The sequence below is a fragment of the Heloderma suspectum genome, chromosome 2 (genome assembly GCF_057233095.1).
Source record: "Heloderma suspectum isolate Gila_16-S chromosome 2, 16-S_ref, whole genome shotgun sequence".
Classification (NCBI taxonomy): domain Eukaryota; kingdom Metazoa; phylum Chordata; class Lepidosauria; order Squamata; family Helodermatidae; genus Heloderma; species Heloderma suspectum.
In genome coordinates, this window is record NC_139459.1 from 377,183,916 (window position 1) to 377,204,275 (window position 20,360).

Genomic DNA, 20,360 nt, shown 5'->3' on the forward strand with positions numbered 1-20,360 from the left:
ATCCTCTGCCGTCCCCTTCTCCTTTTGCCTTCAGTCTTTCCCAGCATCAGGGTCTTTTCCAGGGAGTTTTCTCTTTGCATTAGGTGGCCAAAATATTGGAGCTTCAGCTTCAGCATCTGTCCTTCCAATGAGCACTCAGGGTTGATTTCCTTGAGGATGGACTGATTTGACCTCCTTGCAGTCCAGGGGACTCGTAAGAGTCTTCTCCAGCACCACAGTTTGAAAGCATCAATTCTTCGGCGCTCAGCCTTCCTTATAGTCCAGCTCTCACAGCCATACATTACTACTGGGAAAACCATAGCTTTGATTAGACGGACCCTTGTCGGCAAAGTGATGTCTCTGCTTCTTACTATGCTGTCTAGGTTTGCCATAGCTTTCCTCCCAAGGAGCAAGCATCTTTTAATTTCATGGCTACAGTCACCGTCTGCGGTGATCTTGGAGCCCAAGAAAATAAAATCTGTCACTGCTTCCATTTCTTCCCCTTCCATATGCCAGGAAGTGATGGGGCCAGATGCCATGATCTTAGTTTTTTTAATGTTGAGTTTCAAACCAGCTTTTGCACTCTCCTCTTTCACCCTCAACAAGAGGCTCTTTAGATCCTCTTCACTTTCTGCCATTAGGGTGGTATCATCTGAGGTTGTTGATAATTCTCCCGGCAATCTTAATTCCGACCTGTGATTCATCCAACCCAGTGTTTCTCATGATGTACTCTGCATATAAGTTAAATAAGCAGAGCGACAATATGCAGCCTTGTCGTACTCCTTTCCCAATTTTGAACCACTCGGTTGTTCCATGTCTGGTTCTTACTATTGCTTCTTGACCCTCGTACAGGTTTCTCAGGAGACAGGTAAGGTGGTCTGGTACCCCCATCGCTTTCAGAAGTTGCCACAGTTTGTTGTGATCCACACAATCAAAGGCTTTAATGTAGTCAATGAAGCAGAAATAGACGTTTTTCTGGAATTCTCTTGCTTTCTCCATGATCCAGCGAAAGTTGGTGATTTGATCTGTAGTTCCTCTGCCTCTTCGAAACCCAGCTTGTACTTCCGGTAGTTCTCGGTTCGCATACTGCTGAAGCCTAGCTTGTAGGATTTTGAGCATCACCTTGCTGACATGTGAAATGAGTGCAATTGTACGGTAGTTTGCACACTCTTTGGCATTGCCCTTCTTTGGAATTGGGATGTAAACTGACCTTTTCCAGCCTTGTGGCCACTGTTGAGTGTTCCAAATTTGTTGGCATATTGAGTGCAGCACTTGAACAGCATCATCTTTTAGGATTTTAAATAGCTCAGCTGGAAGACTGTCATCTCCGCTAGCTTTGTTGTTACTAATGCTTCCTAAGGCCCACTTGACTTCACTCTCGAGGATGTCCAGCTCAAGTTCAGTGACCACACTATCATGGCTATCGGGGACATTAAGATATTTTCTGTATAGTTCTTCTGTGTATTCTTTCCACCTCTTCTTAATCTCATCTGCTTCTGTTAGGTCCCTGCCTTCTTTGTCCTTTATCATGCCCGTCTTTGCACAAAACGTTCCCTTGAGATCTCCGATTTTCTTGAAGAGATCTCTAGTCTTTCCCATTCTGTTGTTTTCCTCGATTTCTTTGCATTGTTCATTTAAGAAGGCCTTCTTGTCTCTCCTTGCTATATTCTGGAACTCTGCATTCAGTTGGATATATCTTCCCTTTTCTCCCTTGCTTTTTGCTTCCCTTCTTTCCTCAGCTACTTGTAAAGCCTCATCAGACAGGCAGCCACTTTTCTTTCTTGCATTTCTTTTTCTTTGGGATGGATTTCGTTGCTGCCTCCTGAACAATGTTACGGACCTCCGTCCATAGTTCCTCAGGCACTCTGTCTATCAGGTCTAATCCCTGAAATCTATTCCTCACCTCCAGTGGATATTCATAAGGGATATGATTGAGATCATACCTGAATGGTTTAGTGGTTTTCCCTACATTCTTCAATTTCAGCCGAAATTTTGCAATAAGAAGCTCATGATCTGAGCCACAGTCAGCTCCGGGGCTTGTTTTGACTGACTGTATAGAGCTTCTCCATCTTTGGCTGCAAAGGACATAATCTGGTTTCGATATTGACCATCTGGTGATGTCCATGTGTAGAGTCGCCTCTTGTGCTGTTGGAAAAGAGTGTTTGCTATGATCAGCGTGTTCTCTTGGCAAAACTCTATTAGCCTTTGTCCTGTTTCATTTTGTACACCAAGGCCATGCCTGCCTGTTATCCCGGTGATTTCTTGACTTCCTACTTTAGCATTCCAATCCCCTATGATGAAGAGGACATCTTTCTTTGGTGTTAGTTCTAGAAGGTGTTGTAGGTCTTCATAGAACCGATCAACCTCATCTTCTTCGGCCTCAGTGGTTGGGGCATAGACTTGAATTACTGTGATGTTGAATGGTTTGCCTTGGATTCGTACTGAGATCATTCTATTGTTTTTGAGATTGTACCCCAGTACTGCTTTTCCCACCCTTTTGTTGACTATGAGCGCTACTCCATTTCTTTTAGGGGATTCTTGCCCACAGTAGTAGATATGATGGTCACCTGAAGTAAGTTCGCCCATGCTTGTCCATTTTAGTTCGCTGATTCCCAAGATGTCGATGTTCAATCTTGCCATCTCATGTTTGACCACCTCCAGCTTACCTTGATTCATTGATCTGACATTCCAGGTTCCTAAACAATATTGTTCTTTACAGCATCAGATTTTCTTTTCACCACCAGACACATCCACAGCTGAGTGTCCTTTCGGCTTTGGCCCAGCCACTTCTCTCTTTCTGGCGCTACTTGGAAACACCCTCTGCTCTTCCCCAGTAGTATATTGGACACCTTCTGACCTGAGGGGCTCATCTTCCGGCGTCATCTCTTTTAGCCTTGTGATACGTTCCATGGGGTTTTCTTGGCAAGAATACTGGAGTGGGTTGCCATTTCCTTCTCCAGTGTACCACATTTTGTCAGAACTCTCTGCCATGACCTGACCGTCTTGGGTGGCCCTGCATGGCATAGCTTATGGCTTCACTGAGTTACGCAAAACCCTTCGCCACAACAAGGCAGTGATCCATGAAGGGGATCCAATTGTACCAGATTACAATTCCCGTCCCCTCCGATTGTATCATTACAATTCCCATCCCCCTCTGATTGTGTTGGACCACATTTCCCTTCCCCCTCCGATTGTATCAGATTACAATTCCCATCCCCCTCCGATTGTATCAGATTACAATTCCCATCCCCTCTGATTGTGTCTGACTACAATTCCCATCCCCTCTGATTGTGTCTGACTACAATTCCCTTCCCCCTCTGATTCTGTCAGACTGCAATTCCTATCCCCTCCAGATGTGTCAGGCTACAACTCCCCCTCAATTGTGTCAGAATACAGCTCCCATCCCTGTCCAGATGTGTCAGACTACAACTCCCACCAGCCCCGGACAGCCCGACAGTACATTTCTGAGGAAAGAACTGAAGTTCCCTTTTGGATCTGGATTCAGTGAAGCTGGTCTCCAGCCAGTTTCCGTTTTGTAGAGCAGGAGAGGAGGAGCGCAGGGGGTCTGGCGGGGGGCTTTTGTGGGAGGGAGGAGGGCAAAGCCGAAAGAACGACTGTGGGAAGGGCCAGAAGGAAGGGAAGGAGAGGCAGTGTGCAGGGAGGTGGGAGTTGTGATGGAGAGACCCGCCTTCCCCAACCTGGTGCCCTCCAGACAGTTTTGGACTTTAAGTCCCATCACCCTGGCCACATGGGCAGTGGTCTGGAATGCTGGGACTTGTAGTCCAAAACATCTGAAGGAGAAGATCTAGGTTGGAGGAAGCTGGGAAAGACCAATGCTGGAGTTGCTCACTGCGTGTGGTTGTCAACCAAGTGCCGGTCTTGGCCTGTGCCTCTTCCGTGAGGAACTCCCCACCCGCCTCTCCAACCCCACATCTCTAGTTTCCCTCTTCTTGGCTTTTATCCGTTGTGTTGACAGGGAGAGGCCCTCACCATTAGCATCTAGTTTTTCCTGTAAAGCATCTTTCCGCTTGGCAAGCGTAATTGTCGCACCGGGGAAAACATTTGTTACCTCCGCAAGATTGGTTGCCACCCGAAATTCAGGCAGTTCTTGCCTTTAGGAAGACGTTGGCAGCAGAGCAAGGAGATTCTCCGGCCCTGTGCTGGAGCACAGCTCGAAGATGAACAAGGGAGACTCAGCTGGATCTCGAGCGGGAAGAGGTCCTCAGGTCATCCCAGCCAGGAGACATGGGGAATTCTGGGAAAGGCCAGTGCAGACGATGCTGGGCGAGGACAGCGCCAGCCCAAGTGAGCAGTGCCAGCACTTCCGGCAGTTCCGCTACCAGGAGGCTGAGGGCCCCCGAGCAGTTTGCAGCCGACTCCACGACCTCTGCCGGCAGTGGCTGAAGCCGGAGCAACACACCAAGAGTCAGATCCTGGACCTGGTGATCTTGGAGCAGTTCTTGGCCGTCCTGCCCCCAGAGATAGAGAGCTGGGTCAGAGAGTGCGGAGCGGAGAGCAGTTCCCAAGCGGTGGCCCTGGCGGAAGGCTTCCTCCTGAGCCAGACCGAGGAGAAGAAGGCGGAAGAGCAGGGAAGGTTTCATCTCAGTCGGTTCAGTGAGCTGGGGACATGTGGAACGGTATGCTAAAAATCCCTGCAGGTTGCTCAACTTCTCTAGAAATCAGCCAAAAGAGGGGATATATTAATCCCCTTAGTCCCAGGGCGGGGAGCCTCTTTCAGTTTGAGGGCTTATGGACGTTGGGAGTCTGAAGACATCTGGAGGGCCCCAAGATCTCCACGCCTGCTTTACAAAGTAGAGCCAGGGGCACGTTCCTCCTGGCAGCAGAAGGTGAGCTTGGCAGCCAGCACAGCTGTTTTTCTAACATTGGAAGCTGCAGAGAGGGGCGGGGAACAACCGGGAGCTTTTAGGCACACCAGCTCCTTCCCGCCCTGTCTCTTTCCCTGGCAGGCTAGTTTGAGGAGAGGATCTGAGCTGCCCTGTCATTCTCTTCTAACGCCACTGCTGGATTTGTTCCCCCCACCCACCCACCCACCCCAGATCCTTATGCACTTGCCCCCTAAGACATGGCTGCGAATGGGTTGCCGGGCTTGGATGGTAGAAGGAGACACAAAGTTGAGGAGATGGGACTGTCTGCTGTTCTGCAGGATGTTCTCCCTTTCACTATTTAGATGACCTCCTCTTTATCTTGCTAATTGAAGGCTCATCTTTTCTTTCTCTTCTTTGTACTTCTTGATGTGCTGTTTGATTTCCATTCCTTCTTATTTGTAGCTTAGAGAGCAATCCTGTGGCCACTAGACAATGTCTGGGGGGGGCCATAGGACACTTCGGATTCCTGGATCCAAGGCCGGAGACAGCGCTCCGACCTCGGGCTCGGGAGTCTGCGCTCCCCGCCCCCTCCCCCTTGCAGCGGCATGGAGAGAACCGTGCCGGCTGCTTCCCTAAGCTCACAAGCACAAGCTCAGAGAGGAGGGAAAGGGGTGGTTCTGTGGGCGGGGAGGAGAGGGGACTGGGGGAGCAGGGATACGAGCTGTCCCCAGCCCTCCCCAGCCACCTTCCCTTCCTCTCCTAGCTAGGTGGGCCAAAACGCCAGTCTAGCAAAAATGCAGAGCAGAAGAAGCGCGGAGGTGAAGATTGCCTCCACACTCCTCCCACTCTGCATAGGATGCCCGTTTGCCTCCGAACTTCGAGGTGGACGGGCATCCGGATAGGACGGATTAATTATTGTTTTCTTTTTCTTTGTCTCGGTTTGTGTGCATTCTCCCTTTCCTTCCTGCTTCTGTGTTGTGCTTTTCGAAATGTGAGCCTCTAAGCAAGGACTTGGGTTTTTCTCCCTATTGCAAAGTGCCTAGAGCAGCCTTCCCCAACCTGGCGCCCTCCAGATGTTTCAGACTACAACTCCCATCAGCCCCAGCCAGCATGGACAAGGATCAGGATTCATGGGAGCTGTTGTCCAAAAAGAACTGGAGGGCGTTAGGTCGGGGAAGCCTTGTCTGGCACATACTGGGAGGTTTTTCGAAACAAATTTATTTATTTATGTACTTAATAGTTTTAGAGAAGACTCCTATGGTCCCTGGGTGAGCATCCCAGGGACCATAGAAAGGCTCAGAAAATCCCTTCTGAGGTTGGAGACAGCACACTGACCTTGGAAGGGGGAGTTGGAGATCTGATCCCTCACAAACGGCATGGAGAGAACCGCGCCAGCTCCCTCTCTGAGGTTGGAAAAACAACCTCAGAGAAGGGGAAAAGGGGACGTACTGGTGGGTAGGGAGGGGAGGAGATCAGAGAGGCTAGGATACAATTTACCCTGAGCCTCCTCCAGCCTCCTTTCCTCCCCCTCTGAAGTGCCCTTGCTCGCCCATCTAGTGAAAAGAAAGGAGATAGGGGGACAGGGAGGCAAAGATCACCTCCACTGCTCTTCCCCTCCTGCCAATTTCAGCCTGGTAGGGCATAGGAATCTTGGAAGCTTCCAAGTTCAGGGATTCCAGGCAGTGAGGGCACAGTCCATCGGATTGCACCCTTAGCCTTTTAGCTTTTGTTGTTTTAAATCTGTTACTATATTTTAAAGTTTTGGATTGCTGCTAGGTTTTATTTTGGTTTTTTATCTTAATTTTTATTTTATACTGTAGTTTTAAAGATTTCAACTTTGGTGTTATGTTTTATCAAGTTGTATTTTTTTTTTTTAATTGTTGTGAACCACCCAGAGAGCTTTGGCTATTGGGTGGTATAGAAAGGTAATAAATAAATAATAGATGTATATACCACTTACAATATTTAAAAAATATCTCTAAGCAGTTTACAAGGAGATTAAAATACATAAAATATATTGTGATGTACATTTAAATACTGTTAAAATACATCATTGGTAAAACACTGATATAAAACATTGATAAAAACATTGAAACCAATACACACAGCACCATAATTAACAAACAAACTGGGCAGCGCACTCATTCAGGGAAGGCCTGGCTAGAAAGATGAATCTTTAGATAGTCCCTAAAGCACCCAGAGAGCTTCGGCTATTGGGCGGTATAGAAATGAAATAAAATAAAGAAAGCAAGCAAGCAAGCAAGCAAGCAAGCATGCCATGGTTGGTACCTCCTGAATACCGGTGAGCAGGGCGTTCCATAAGGGGGGTGCTACCACGGAGAAGGCCCTCTCCCAGGTTGCTGCAAGATGGCAGCCTGTAGGTTGTGATGCAACCAGGAGGGGCCTCCTCTGATGATCTCAGTGATCGCACAGATCTGTATTGGGGAAGGTGATCCACCAGATAACCTGGTCCCAAGCTGTTTAGGGCTTTATATGCCCACAGCAAGACCTTGAACTTGGCTCAGTAGCTTAACTGGTAGCGAGTGCAGTTGCTTCAACACCACTGTAAGATGTGCACAGCCAGGTGCCCCACCGAGCATCCTGGCTGCCACATTCTGCTGTGGAAGTTCAAAAGCACTGCCCTTCACCTGCACCAGTCCTTTTCTAACTTCTCTCACCATTCTTTGCCTTCTGGGACCCTCGCTCCTGTTTCCGGCGCAGGTGCTGTCAGCTAAACTGGCCACTGATTTCTCCGAAGCAGAGATGACTCCATCAGATATCAGGAAGAGCTCGCTTTTCTGGGGGATCACGCAAGAGTGTGAGAGAAATGCCAACTTATTGGGTAAAGATTGTCGGGGAATATTTCAAACTCCTTCTCTCTATTATTATTATTATTATTATTATTATTATTATTATTATTATTACATTTACTGGACTGTTCAAGTTTGTAGCTGCAATTGTGTTATAGGTTTTTAGTACTGTGTAGGCCAGGTGTTTTATTGCTGGTGTCTATTGTTTTTTTTAATGAATGTTTTCTGTTTTATAACCATATTGGTTTTTATCATATGGGATTTTATTCTTGTAAGCTGCCTTGGGAGAGATCCAACCCTGAAAAGCGGCTTAGAAATATTTTAGATTTAAATACATGAATAAAAATTGTAAAAATTGTTAGACTCCTTTCTCAAAAAAAAAAAAATTGGCTGGGGAATGCTGGGAGTTGTAGGACTTTTTTCTGGCTAAACATTAATAAGATTGTACCCTAAAGGCACAATCCAATGCAGGGAGTTGACTTTTACTGTCTAAACATGCATAGATTTGCACCCTAAGGGCACAATCCTATGCATGTTTAGACAGAGCAATGGCCTACAACTCCCAGCATGCCCCAGCCAGCAATGCTGGCTGGGGCATGCTGGGAGTTGTAGGCCTTTTCTCTGTCTAAACATGCATGGCATTGCACCCTAAATGACTTAACTCAGCCATTTTTCATCCACCTTCTCCAAAGCCGGGATTATTTGCACACCTCAGTGAATCTGTGTCATGTACCAGAATTTATACTGATAAGAAAAATGCCCTCAATGTTATAAGGAATAGAGAATGTTAAAATAAATGATGATGCTTTAACTGTAGAGCTGTTTCTGTGACTGTATAATACCTCCAAACCTGAGAGGGTTCCTCCCAAGAGACAGATACCAGCACTTTGAATTTTGCCCAAGAGCCAATACGGGGAGAGATGAGTGTGTGTGTGTGTGTGTGTGTGTGTACAAGAAACTGAAATATAAAAATGTGAATGAAGCACGCAACGTCTTCCCACCACATTTGTGTCTTTTACAGGTGGTGGAAAGTCTCTGGCACCTCTTCTTGGTGGTAGAGCGAAACCAGCTTCCATACAACCATATCAGGTAGGGGAGAAATCATTGGAAAGAAGGGTTGGGCCAGCCATGGTGCTTTGGATCCCCTGCACATCTCTTTAGCCTGAAAGAATCTGCCTTGTCTCTTTGACTTTTGTCAAAGTTTTCCAGTACATAAGCTTTGAATACCACCAGAATTGGGTTGAATCTTGCTGGATGGCGATGTCAGGATTGATTCGGAGCACAGGGAGATAGTTAGCAGCTCAGATTCAGAAGAGGAACAGCCAGAACTGGGGGATGCATTTTCTCTGTGTTGCTGGCTTCGCGTGGTGCCCAGTGTCCCCGTGTGGGTGCTGGGCACTGCACAAAGTGACTTGTCCAGTGCTTGGAAGAGCAGCTGCTCTTCCCTGCCCCAGCTGTTATCTCTGACCTGAGATTGGAGATAACAGCAGGGATTCCCTCCTAGTGTAAGGACTGGGCATTACATCTCTGCAGAAGCACTTAGAGAAGACATGGGAACAGAGTCAGAGTCAGATGTGAAAGAGGGTGAAGGGGTGGGGGAGTCACTAAGGCTGTAGACATAGAGCAGAGAGGCAGTGGCAGAGAGGAATCTTCTTAGGAGCCGGCTAATCTGTTGGATCAAAGCTAGGCAGAAACCTCTCCATCCACCGTGAGAATGCCAGATCTTACGGTGTGGGAGGAGTTGGGAGTGATGGATGTAAGGATCAGACCTTGAGATTGGCCACTCCAGAGAGGTCCCCAGGGGAAAACCCTCTTTGAGGGTGGGTCTGGAACAGCCACTCAGGTTTCCTGCTGCTAGCGGGCGCCAGTTTCGTCACAGAGTCCTAGTGTAGTACATGCAACAAAGGGAACTTCCTGTAGTCTAATTAGTATCGTGCAACGCTGAGGAGAGAAGTTAGTTCTGTGTTGCTGGATGTTGATTAGGTCTGTAACCTGAAGAGCTGTTGATTGGGCTATGATTTGCATAATAAAAGCTATTTACCAAGAGACTATTTATTTCATTTCATTTCTATGCCGCCCTATAGCCGAAGCTTTCTGGGCGGTTCACAAAAATCAAAACCAAAAAGCGCAGGATAAAACACTATAAAATATGAAAGTGTTAAAACCACTATATAACAACATGACCAGGATACAACCAGAATAAAACCTAGTAGCAATGCAAGTCTTCCTTGTGTGACTACATAAAATGGAGAAAGAGGACGACTATGTACGCCACCTTGGGTTCCTTAAAGAGGAAAAAAGGCGGGATATAAATGTAATAAATAAATAAATACACCTAGAGGCTTAGCACTGAGTACCGAAGGAGGGGGTTCCTCCAGGTTCCTAGACAAAACCCATGGAGCTCCACGGGCCAGACTGGGGAGGCCAGCAGAGGCCTAATTAGGCCTATAGGTTGGAAGCTCCACACCCCTGCTGTATAGAATCATACTTTAGAATCATAGAATCATAGATTCATAGGGCTGGAAGGGGCCTACAAGGCCATCGAGTCCAACCCCCTGCTCAGTGCAGGAAGCCTGATTCCCAGGATGTCTCCCATCCAAGTACGAACCAGGGCTGACTCTGCTTAGCTTACGAAATCAGACGAGATCGGGCGCATCCAGCCCTTTGCTCATGGGAGCACCCGGCCTTCTCATGGTTACTGTCTTTTTGGATTTTGCTTATATGGTGAAGAAAAATTTCCTGCTTCTCCTTTCAGGGTCTGGTGACCTTTGAGGAGGTGTCTGTGCATTTCACGGAGGAGGAGTGGGCACTGCTGGATCCGAGCCAAAGAGCCCTGCAGTGGGAAGTCATGGTGGAGAATTATGGGAATCTGACTTCTCTGGGTAAGGCGCCCTCTTTCAGTTGGTTGAGAAAATCAGTTTACAAAAGCCCTTCCCCCACCCTGAAAAGAAGCTTAGCGTGCTTGCACTCTTGCTATGATAGAAGTGTACAGAATTATGCACGGTGTGGAGAATGTGGATAGGGAGAAACTTTTCTCCCTCGCTCATAATACTAGAACCCAAAGGGGTCACCCTATGAAACTGACTGGTGGGAAGTTCAGGGCAGATGAAAGGAAGGGCTTCTTCGCACCGCGCAGAGTTGAACTACAGAATTCGCTACCTCAGGATGTAGTGATGGCCACCAATTTGGATGGCTTTAAAAGGGTGTTAGACAAATTCATAGAGAAGGCTGTCAGTGGCTACTGGTCCTGATGCCTCTGTGCTCCCTCCAATATCAGAGGCAGTGAGCCTGTGTGCACCAGTTGCTGGGGAACAGGGGCGGGAGGTGCTGTTGCACCCGTGCCCTGCTTGTGGGTTTCTGAGGGCAGCTGGTTGGCCACCGTGTGAACAGAATGCTGGACTAGATGGACCCTTGGTCTCCTCTGGCTCTCCTTATGTGGAGGGGTCATGTGTACCCCCTAATGCCAATTAACGAAGGGCTGCTTTCTACTTGGCCAGATTTGCATCCCAGCTAGGTCTTGTCCTTTCTGCCATTTGGGTGGCTTCAAGAGACAGGACATTCTCAGTTGTGGCACCCCATTTGTGGAATGCCCACCCTAAAGAGGCTCACCTGGCACCTACATGGTGATCCTTTCGGTGCCAGGAAAAGACCTTTCTTTTCTCCCAGACATCCTATACTGTGTGTTGTTTTGTTTTGTATTGTATTGTATTCTTTTAACCATTTGTAATCTGCTCAGAGAACATTTGTTATTGGGCAGATTTAAAATACAATTTATTATTAATTTTATTTATTAATTACATTTATATCCCGCCTTTTTTCCTCTTGCAAGGAACCCAAGGCGGCGTACATAATCCTCCTCCTTTCTATTTTATATTCACAACAACAACCCTGTGAGGTAGGTTGGGCTGAGAGTCTGTGACTGGCCCAGAGCCACCCAGTGAGCTTCATGGCTGAGAGGGGACTAGAACCCAGATCTCCCGGCTCCCAGTCCAACACCCTAGCCACTACGCCACACTGGCTCTATAAAAGCAATCAACTGATCAATCAAAACAAACAATAATAACTTAAATTTGGTTTGTTCCCTGATCTGAGGCTCCATTTCTCCCTCAGGACCTTACACGTTTTAGATACAGTGTGATTTACAAATCCTGTAAATTAATAAATACTTTTATTTAATCCCAGCAGGGGATGGTTGGAAGAGCAGGAATGAAGAAGGACTACACAGAGAGACCTTGGAAACATACAGATGTACGCAAAAGCAGAGGAGGGAAACCAAGTCACAAGAGAAGAAGGAGGATACGTTATTTGCTTCCAAAGGCGATGACTTCCATGAAATAACCATCCAAGAGAAGATGGACAGTGAAAAGAAAAGGAGTATATGCAGTGTGTGTGGGAAAAGCTTTAGTCGTAAATCGCATCTTAACGAACATAAGAGAATTCACACCGGGGAGAAGCCATACAAATGCTCAGAGTGTGGAAAGAGCTTCAGACGGAGCACAGACCTGACATCACATCAAAGAACCCACACGGAAGAGCAGCCATTTAAATGTTCCGAGTGCGGAAAGAGTTTCAGGGGGAGCTCTGACCTGAGGTCACATAAACGGATCCACACTGGGGAGAAACCATACATGTGTTCGCTGTGTGGGAAGAGCTTCAGTCACAGCATCAGCCTCAATTCCCACCAAAGAATCCACACGGGGGAGCAACCGTTTAAATGCGCGGTGTGTGGGAAAAGCTTCACGCGGAACACGGGCCTGACTTTGCACCAACGCATTCACACGGGGGAGAAGCCGTACACATGCTCCTTGTGTGGAAAGAGCTTCAGTCACAGCAAAAGCCACGCCATCCACCTCAAAGTGCACGCTGGGGAGAAGCCATACACTTGCTCCGAGTGCGGGAAAAGCTTCATCGGGAGTTCATATCTTAAGTCACATCAGAGAATCCACACGGGGGAGAAACCGTATACCTGCACCGTGTGCGGAAAGCGATTCAGGTGGAGCACAAACTTCAATGAACATAAAAAAATCCACACTGGGGAGAATGCTGTAAATCCTAGAAGTGGCTGCATGGTGGAAAGAACGCCCGATGGAGCGCGGATCTTTATTTCAGAGGATTCACTCCAAGGAGAAAGCATCTGTGTAGACTAGAGTTTTTCTGACCTATCAAACTATGCTAGCTAGCAGAGAATCCACAGATGGGAAAGAGCATATATATGCTCAAAGGGTAGCAGTAGGCCTCCTCCAGATATAAAGTATTTTAGAGTTGATAGATCAAGTGAGTGTGTGTGTATGTGTGTGGGGGAGACTGCAGTGGAAGACAATATCTTACAAGATTTCTGCATTGTCTTGTGATTTAGCTCTCCCTGACCACCTGTGTGCAAGAATGTTATACTAAATCATGTTGTCATATTGTTTCATCGTTCCCTCTAACAGCAAACTTGGGTGGCTGACTGACTGTCAGTTTGGAAGCAAAACACGGCCATCTCAAAGTATGGGGCAGTTTCTGCATACCCAGGATACTCCCAATAGGGGTATGTTTTCTGGGGGCGGGGGGGCAGGGTGAGGGGAAATGTTAAAATTGGTACATGTACATGTTGCATAAGGCTGAGAATTTTACTTAGAAGTTAACGAGGAAGGCAGTACTTAAAATTCAGGTATGCTATGCTTAGCTAATCATCTGGAGGGTGGAGTGTTATATATATGATATATTGATATTTGAGGGAGTGCGTCTCCCTATATATGCCTGCCCGAGGACTGAGATCTGTTGGAGGGGCCCTCCTCTGCGTCCCACCAGTGCGAGACATACACAATCCTGGGACGTGGGAGAGGGCCTTCTCTGCTGTGGCACCCCGGTTGTGGAATGCCCTCCCCTTGGAGGCCCGATCGGTGCAGACATTGGCTTCCTCTCGGTGCCAAGTAAAACATGGCTTTTAACCAAAGCCTTTGAGGGCCGAATGCATTCCCTAAAGTAGGACACTTTTTAAACTATTTTCTTGTTTTAGATTTTAATTGGTATTAGCTAGTTTAATGTTTAATATGTTTTTAGCTGTTTAAATTATTTATTGTTTTATACTGTTTAAATTGATTTATCTGTACGCCGCCCTGAGATCTTAATGATACAGGGCGCGATAGAAATAAATACATACATACATACATAACCCGCCAATGGGATGCATACCTCCAGGGCCGCTGCCAAAGGTAGGCATTCTTGGGCAGCTGGTGAGGGCCCACACCCCAGCAGGGGCCTCCCAGACCTTCTCCTCCTCTTCACCGTACAACCTGCTTGTTCACCTGCCTCTCACCCTGGCCCAGACAGCGGTGGGGGTGAGAAGGAGGAGCAGGAGATGCCACGGCTTACTCACTGACTTGCACTCTGCCTGTCAAGAAAATGATGAGAAAGAGGAGGGGGAGAAGCAAGAGTAGCCGGTGACCATGGCGGTGGGAAGGTCGACTCTGTAAGGAAGGGGGGCCCTTGAGGGTGTCTTGCCCAAGGGCCCTCCAAAACCTGGAGCTGGTACCGTCTACCTCATCCTCTGTGTGCGCAAGTCCTTTGCACGGCTCGGTCGTGCTACTCTAGGCTGGATGGATGCAAAGCTCTTCCTTCTCCGAAAGCTGGGCAAGCGGAAGCACCTTTATTTATTTATGCTTCATGTAACTGAACCTGAATATAATATATTTTCCCTCTCTGTATTTGGCCATTTGCTACCATTGGTAGTGTCAGTCTGTGATTGGGGGTTGTGTAATTAAAGCCTTTCGATGCAAGTCCTCCTGCACTCCACTTCAGGGTAATAACTTCCAGCCGCACCAGGTAATGTTTATCTTTATCAAATCAATATCAGTTATGTCTGTAAGGGCCACATCCTATGCACGTTTAGCCAGAAAAAAGTCATGCTGGCTGGGGAATGCTGGGAGTTGTGGGACTTTTTTCTGTCTAAACGTGGATAGGATTTGGCCCTAAGCTACACGATTCTGATGCTGGCTGTTTGATTTTCATTCACTCATATAATAAACTAGTGGGACCTGAAGCAAATCGTTGTGGTGTGAAGCACTCCTGTTCGCTGTGCCAGCCATACCCTCTTCCACAGTGGCCCATTCCATTCCTTCTGCCGTCTGGTTCTCTGGGTTCCCCCCACCCTCCACTCCATCACTTAGCATTCTGTGGCCATTGAACATGATAGATCTTCACTGGGCTGTTTTGGGGCTTTCCCCCGGAGATGAGTAACTTTTTCCTGTTCCATCCAACTAACTTGTTTCCCCGACTTGATTCCCCAACATCTGTGATTCACCACAGCAAGTGAGGATACAGCGGCTTTGAGGACAGATCCCACTCAGCGATACATTTACAAATTCCATTGGAGTGTTTCAGGCTGCAAGAATGGGTAGCGGTCCTTGAAGCACCTCCCAAGCCAGACAACACAAACCCATTACTGGAGAATATATATTTATTGCTCCATCAGTCTTAACAGAATCACATGCTTTCATCATGATAAGGCAGATCACAAATGCACCTAAATACATGCAAGTTGTATTTACTCACCAAGAGTATAATCGAAATAGTAGCAAACTTATTATTAACTCAGTGAGATTTAAGTTCCTCTCTATATAACAGTTAATATCAAAATTTCATATTTACCTATATAGAAAACATGGTGGACAGAGCTAATGTGAGCATATTTGGCAGGCTTCTCGTTCTCCCAGGATCTTTTCACCCAACCAGATGAAATGCTTACTTTTTATAATATTTATGTCGATGGGCTCAATCAAAGTTTCAGATCTGGTCATACTCCTGCCCCTAGCTTTAACATCTAACCCTAAGAGGACTGCTCAATGCAGCCAAGTTTACTGCTGATTTCAGTAGCACCTTCATGAAGGTGCTAAACCAAGCAGTTTTTCGCTTCCAAGAATTAACCAACCCACCGGTGGCAAACGTATTTGCCCCATTTCCAAGAATAATTTCTAGCGCTCACAGTTAGCTCATGGCCCACACAGAACTAATCACGTCTAGAAAATACAACAGGTTCTTGTCAATAGTCCTGATAGCTCTATGCTGCTTCCAGGATCAGAGGCAGAGTGCTTATGTATACCAGTTGCTGGGGAACATGGGCAGGAGGGAGCTGTTGAACTCATATCCTGCTTGTGGCTTTCCTGCGGGCAGCGGGTTGGCCGTGTGGACAGAATGCTGGACTAGATGGACCCTTCCTTTTATCTGTCCTGAATCTCCCATCAATCAGCTTTATGGGATGACCCTGGGTTCTAGTCTTCTGAGGGAGAAAAATGTCTCCACACCATAATTTTGTACACCTCTTATCATGTCTCCGTTTTCTAGCTGTTTTTCCAAGCTAAACAGCCCCAGCTATTGTAACCTTCCCTCATAGGGGAGATGTTCCAGCCCTTTGATCATTTTAGGGTGCAATCCTATGCATGTTTAGACAGAGAAAAGACCTACAACTCCCAGCATTCCCCAGCCTGGCTGGGGAATGCTGGGAGGTGTAGGCCATTTCTCTGTCTAAACATGCATAGGATTGCGTCCTTAGTTGCCCTTTTCTGCCCTTCTTCCAGCTCTACAATACCCCTTTTTTTTGGTGCAGCGACCAGAACTGTACACAGTATTCCAAGTATGTTCGCACCATAGATTCTTTCTCTACGGTTATCTCTGAACCAGACTTGGACAAGACAGCCTTTCAAATTATGGAATGTCCTCTGTAAAACTGGATGCACATTATTAAAGGGCTTGGTTTAAAAAAAAAACACAGGTAAGCAGGAAATCCACAGTCGGATCATAAAATGCAAGCATATAAACTTTTTAGTTTAAAAATGTTTGATAACTGCTTCCTTCCTTGCAAGGCATGGCAGAAATAACCGAAGCAAAAATGGCAATGCCTCTATTTCAGGGGTGGGCAATTTGGTGTTCTCCAGATGTTTTGGCCTACAACTCCCATCAGCCCTAGTCAGCATACCTTATGCTGAGGGATCATGGGAATTGTAAGCCAAAAAAATGTGGGGAGAGCTTGCTTAGTGTGGGAGCTGTGAAGAGGTAGTTTCTGTTTGCTTCCTGGGACGACTTGGCCTTGCAGAATCACAGAATAGTAGGGTTGGAAGGGGCCTATAAGAACATCGGGTCCAACCCCCTGCTCAAGGCAGGAATCCAAGTCAGAGCATCCCTGAGAGATGGCTGTCCAGCCTCGTCTTGAATGCCTCCAGTGTGGGAGAGCCCACCACCTCCCTCGGTCATTGGTTCCACTGTCGTATTGCTCTAACAGTCAGGAAGTTTTTCCTGATGTTCAGCTGGAATCTGGCTTCCTGTAACTTGAGCCGGTTATTCCGTGTCCTGCACCCTGGCATGATCAAGAAGAAATCCTGTTCTTCCACTCTGTGACAACCTTTCAAATACTTGAAGACCACTATCCTATCTCCCCTCAGTCTTCTCAAGGCTAAACATGCCCCGTTCTTTCAGTCTCTCCTCATAGGGCTTTGTTTCCAGTCCCCTGATCATCTTCACTGCCCTCCTCTGAACCCTCTCCAGTTTGTCTACATCCTTCTTAAAGTGTGGTACCCAGAACTGGACACAGTTCTCCAGATGAGACCTAACTAGTGCTGAGTAGAGGGGAAATGGTACTTCCCGGGATTTGGAAGCTATGCTTCTATTAATGCAGCCCAAAATAGGATTTGCCTTTTTGGCAGCCACATCACATTGTTGGCTCATATTCAGCTTGTGATCGACAACAATTCCTTCGCACTTGTAGTATTGATGAGGCAAGTATCGCCCATCTTGTAACTGTGCATTTGGTTTCTTTTTCCGAGGTGCAGAACTTGGCATTTATCCATATTGAATTTCATTCTGTTGACTACTGCCCAGTGCTCCAGTCTATCAAGATCACTTTGAATTTTGTTTCTGTCTTCCAGGGTATTAGCTATTCTGCCCAGTTTTGTGTCATTTGCAAATTTGATCAGCATTCCCTACACCTCCTCATTCAAGTCATTAATAAAAATGTTGAAGAGCACCGGGCCCAGGACTGAGCCCTGCAGTACCCCACTCCTTACCTCTCCCCAGTTTGAGAAGATCCTATTGATAAGCATTCTTTGAGTCCGATTCTGTAGCCAACTGTGGATCCACCTGAGAGTTGTTTCATCTAGCCCACTTTTAGCTAGTTTGCTAATCAGGATATCATGGAGCACTTTGTCAAAAGCTTTGCTGAAGTCAAGGCATATGATGTCCACAGCATTCCCTCAGTCCACAAGGGAGGTTACCTGATCCAAAAATGAGACCAAATTAGTCTGGCAGGATTTGTTCTTGATGAATCCATGTTGGCTTCAAGTAATCACTGCATTGTTTTCAAGGTGCTTACAGACTGATTGCTTTCTAATCCACTCCAGAATTTTCCCAGGGATTGATGTCAGATTGACTGGTCTGTAGTTCCCAGGTTCCTCCTTTTTGCCCTTTTTGAAGATAGGGACAACATTAGCCCTCCTCCAGTCATCTGGCACTTCATCCATCCTCCATAATTTCGTAAGATAATAGACAGTGGTTCTGAGAATTCTTAGAATCATAGAATAGTAGGGTTGGAAGGGGCCTACAAGGCCATCAAGTCCAACCCCTTGCTCAATGCAGGAATCCAGGTCAGAGCATCTGACATCTTCTGCCAGTTCCTTTATTACTCTAGGGTGCAGTTCATCTGGCCCTGGAGATTTGAACTCATTCAAAGTAATTAGGTGTTCCTTGACCATATGCCTATCGATCTCAAGCTTCAATCCTGCCCCTTCAGCCTGTACTTCGCCTTTGCCAGGGGGGTCATAGACCCTCTTTTGGGAGAAGACTAAGCCAAAGTAGGAATTGAGCACCTCTGCCTTTTCTTTGTCATCTGTTATCATTTTGCCATCCTTATTTAATAGCTGAACAACCATGTCTTTCCTCTGCTTTTTACTTTGCACGTAGCTGAAGAAAGCCTTTTTGTTGTTTTTAGCATCCCTCGCTAACCTCAGCTCGTTCTCAGCTTTAGCCTTCCTGACGCCATCCCTGCAATTCTGTGCTACCTGCCTGTACTCTTCCTTTGTAGCTTGGACTTCCTTCCACTTCCTATCTGTGTCCATTTTTGTTTTCAGGTCATCTCTAAGCTTTTTGTGAAGCCACACTGGCTTCCTCTGTTGTCTTCCACCTTTTTTTCTTGTTGGAATTGTTTGTAATTGTGCCTTTAGAATTTCCTTTTTAAAAAACTCCCACCCATCTTGGACTCCTTTTCTTGTTAGCGTCGCTTGCCATGGGACGTTACTGATCATTGTTCTGAGTTTATTAAAATCGGCTTTCCTAAAATCCAGGGTACGCATTTGGCTACTCGGCTTTTGCTTCTTTTAAAACCAAGGGCTCAAGTATAACATAGTCACTTTCCTCCAGAGTTCCTGTAACCGCTACTTGATCCACTAAGTCATCTCTGTTGGTTAGGATCAAGTCAAGGATAACTGATCCTCTAGATCCTTCCTCTACTTTCTGTAGGAGGAAGTTTTCCGACACACAAGTCAGGAATTTCCTGGAGGGGCCGTGTTTTGCAGAATTTGTCTCCTAACAAATATCCGGGAAATTGAAGTCCCCATTACTATTACATCATGCTTCCTTGAGACATTGGCTATTTGCTTGTCAAAAGTTTCATCTTCTCTTTGATTGGGTGGCCGGTAGTAGACTCCGACCACCATGTTCCTTTTATTCTTTGCTCCATTTATTTTAACCCAGATGCCCTCGATGGGGCTGCCAAGCTCATCCTCCTGCATTTCTGTGCAGAGATATGTATTTTTCACATACAGTGCAACCCCACCTCCCTTTCTGTTCCTCCTGTTCTTTTTGAACAAGTCTCATAAGGGTTAAAGTGGGAGAGAATTGATATTCCTAGAGTGGCATGTGGGGGAGGAGGGCTAGTGAATAGGAACCGCTACATCCGGCCCCACCCCCAGCCAGGAAGAAGGGGTCCTTGGAATTTTGGCACATGCTGCACCAGCGCCCCCCTTCCCAGCTCCCCACCCGGCTCTGGTGAGTGCAAAGTGCATTTTGGGTGCAGTGGGAGGCTGGAGTGGGGGATGCAAGGGAGGAAAGTGGGGAGTGGGCTGAAAGGCCCCAGATGGAAAAGCCAGGGAGAGATGCCTGCCTCCGATCCAGACAGTGAACAGAGACCAACAGAGATCAGACATACACAAGGCGTAGTAAATGCTATTGTAGTATAACCGTGTTAGCCTTCTGTTTGCAAATTCAAGGGTTAAGTGTAGCACAGATATGGACTAACCGTTTTAGTTGTTCAGATCGTTTAATAAAGTAGCATGGGCTTTCGTGGGTTACAGCCCGCTTCATCAGATGCTGCAGGTGGAACTGGAGGCTTTGAGTCTGAAAAGACAGTTACGCACGATCCTATGCATGTTTAGATAGAAGAAAGCCCTACAACTCCCAGTATGGCTGGGTGGGGAATGCCGGGAGTTGTAGGGCTTTTTTTTTCTCTCTGTCTAAACATGCGTAGGATTGTGCCCTTAAATAGGCAGATCAGCAGCAAGCATTCCATTCTCTTAGAGCAGCATTCCCAAACCACTAAGTGTGCTAAGAGTCTTCATAATGTGCATAGAAACCATGGTCCCAATTGAGACCCTGATTAGGATGATCAAATTTCTTTATTATATCTTGTTCTGCAGTCTCATATTCCAAAGAAGCCCCTGGTTTCAGTTTCTGTAGAACTGCCACCCTGGGGTCCTTGAGGGTATATCCAGGGAGGTTA

The 20,360-nt window shown here is 46.8% G+C and overlaps 1 protein-coding gene across 1 annotated transcript in view; it reads left to right on the forward strand.

Moving 5' to 3' along the window:
- LOC146356286 (uncharacterized) overlaps positions 1–20,360 on the forward strand; it is a 48,971-nt gene that overhangs the window by 1,040 nt on the left and 27,571 nt on the right. Inside the window, 7 exon segments of the mRNA XM_084830047.1 lie at positions 4,098–4,616; positions 7,527–7,647; positions 8,637–8,704; positions 10,371–10,497; positions 11,801–12,753; positions 13,130–13,145; positions 19,527–19,630. Coding sequence (XP_084686173.1) covers positions 4,158–4,616; positions 7,527–7,647; positions 8,637–8,704; positions 10,371–10,497; positions 11,801–12,753; positions 13,130–13,145; positions 19,527–19,630 — 1,848 coding nt within the window. The 5' untranslated portion in view covers positions 4,098–4,157.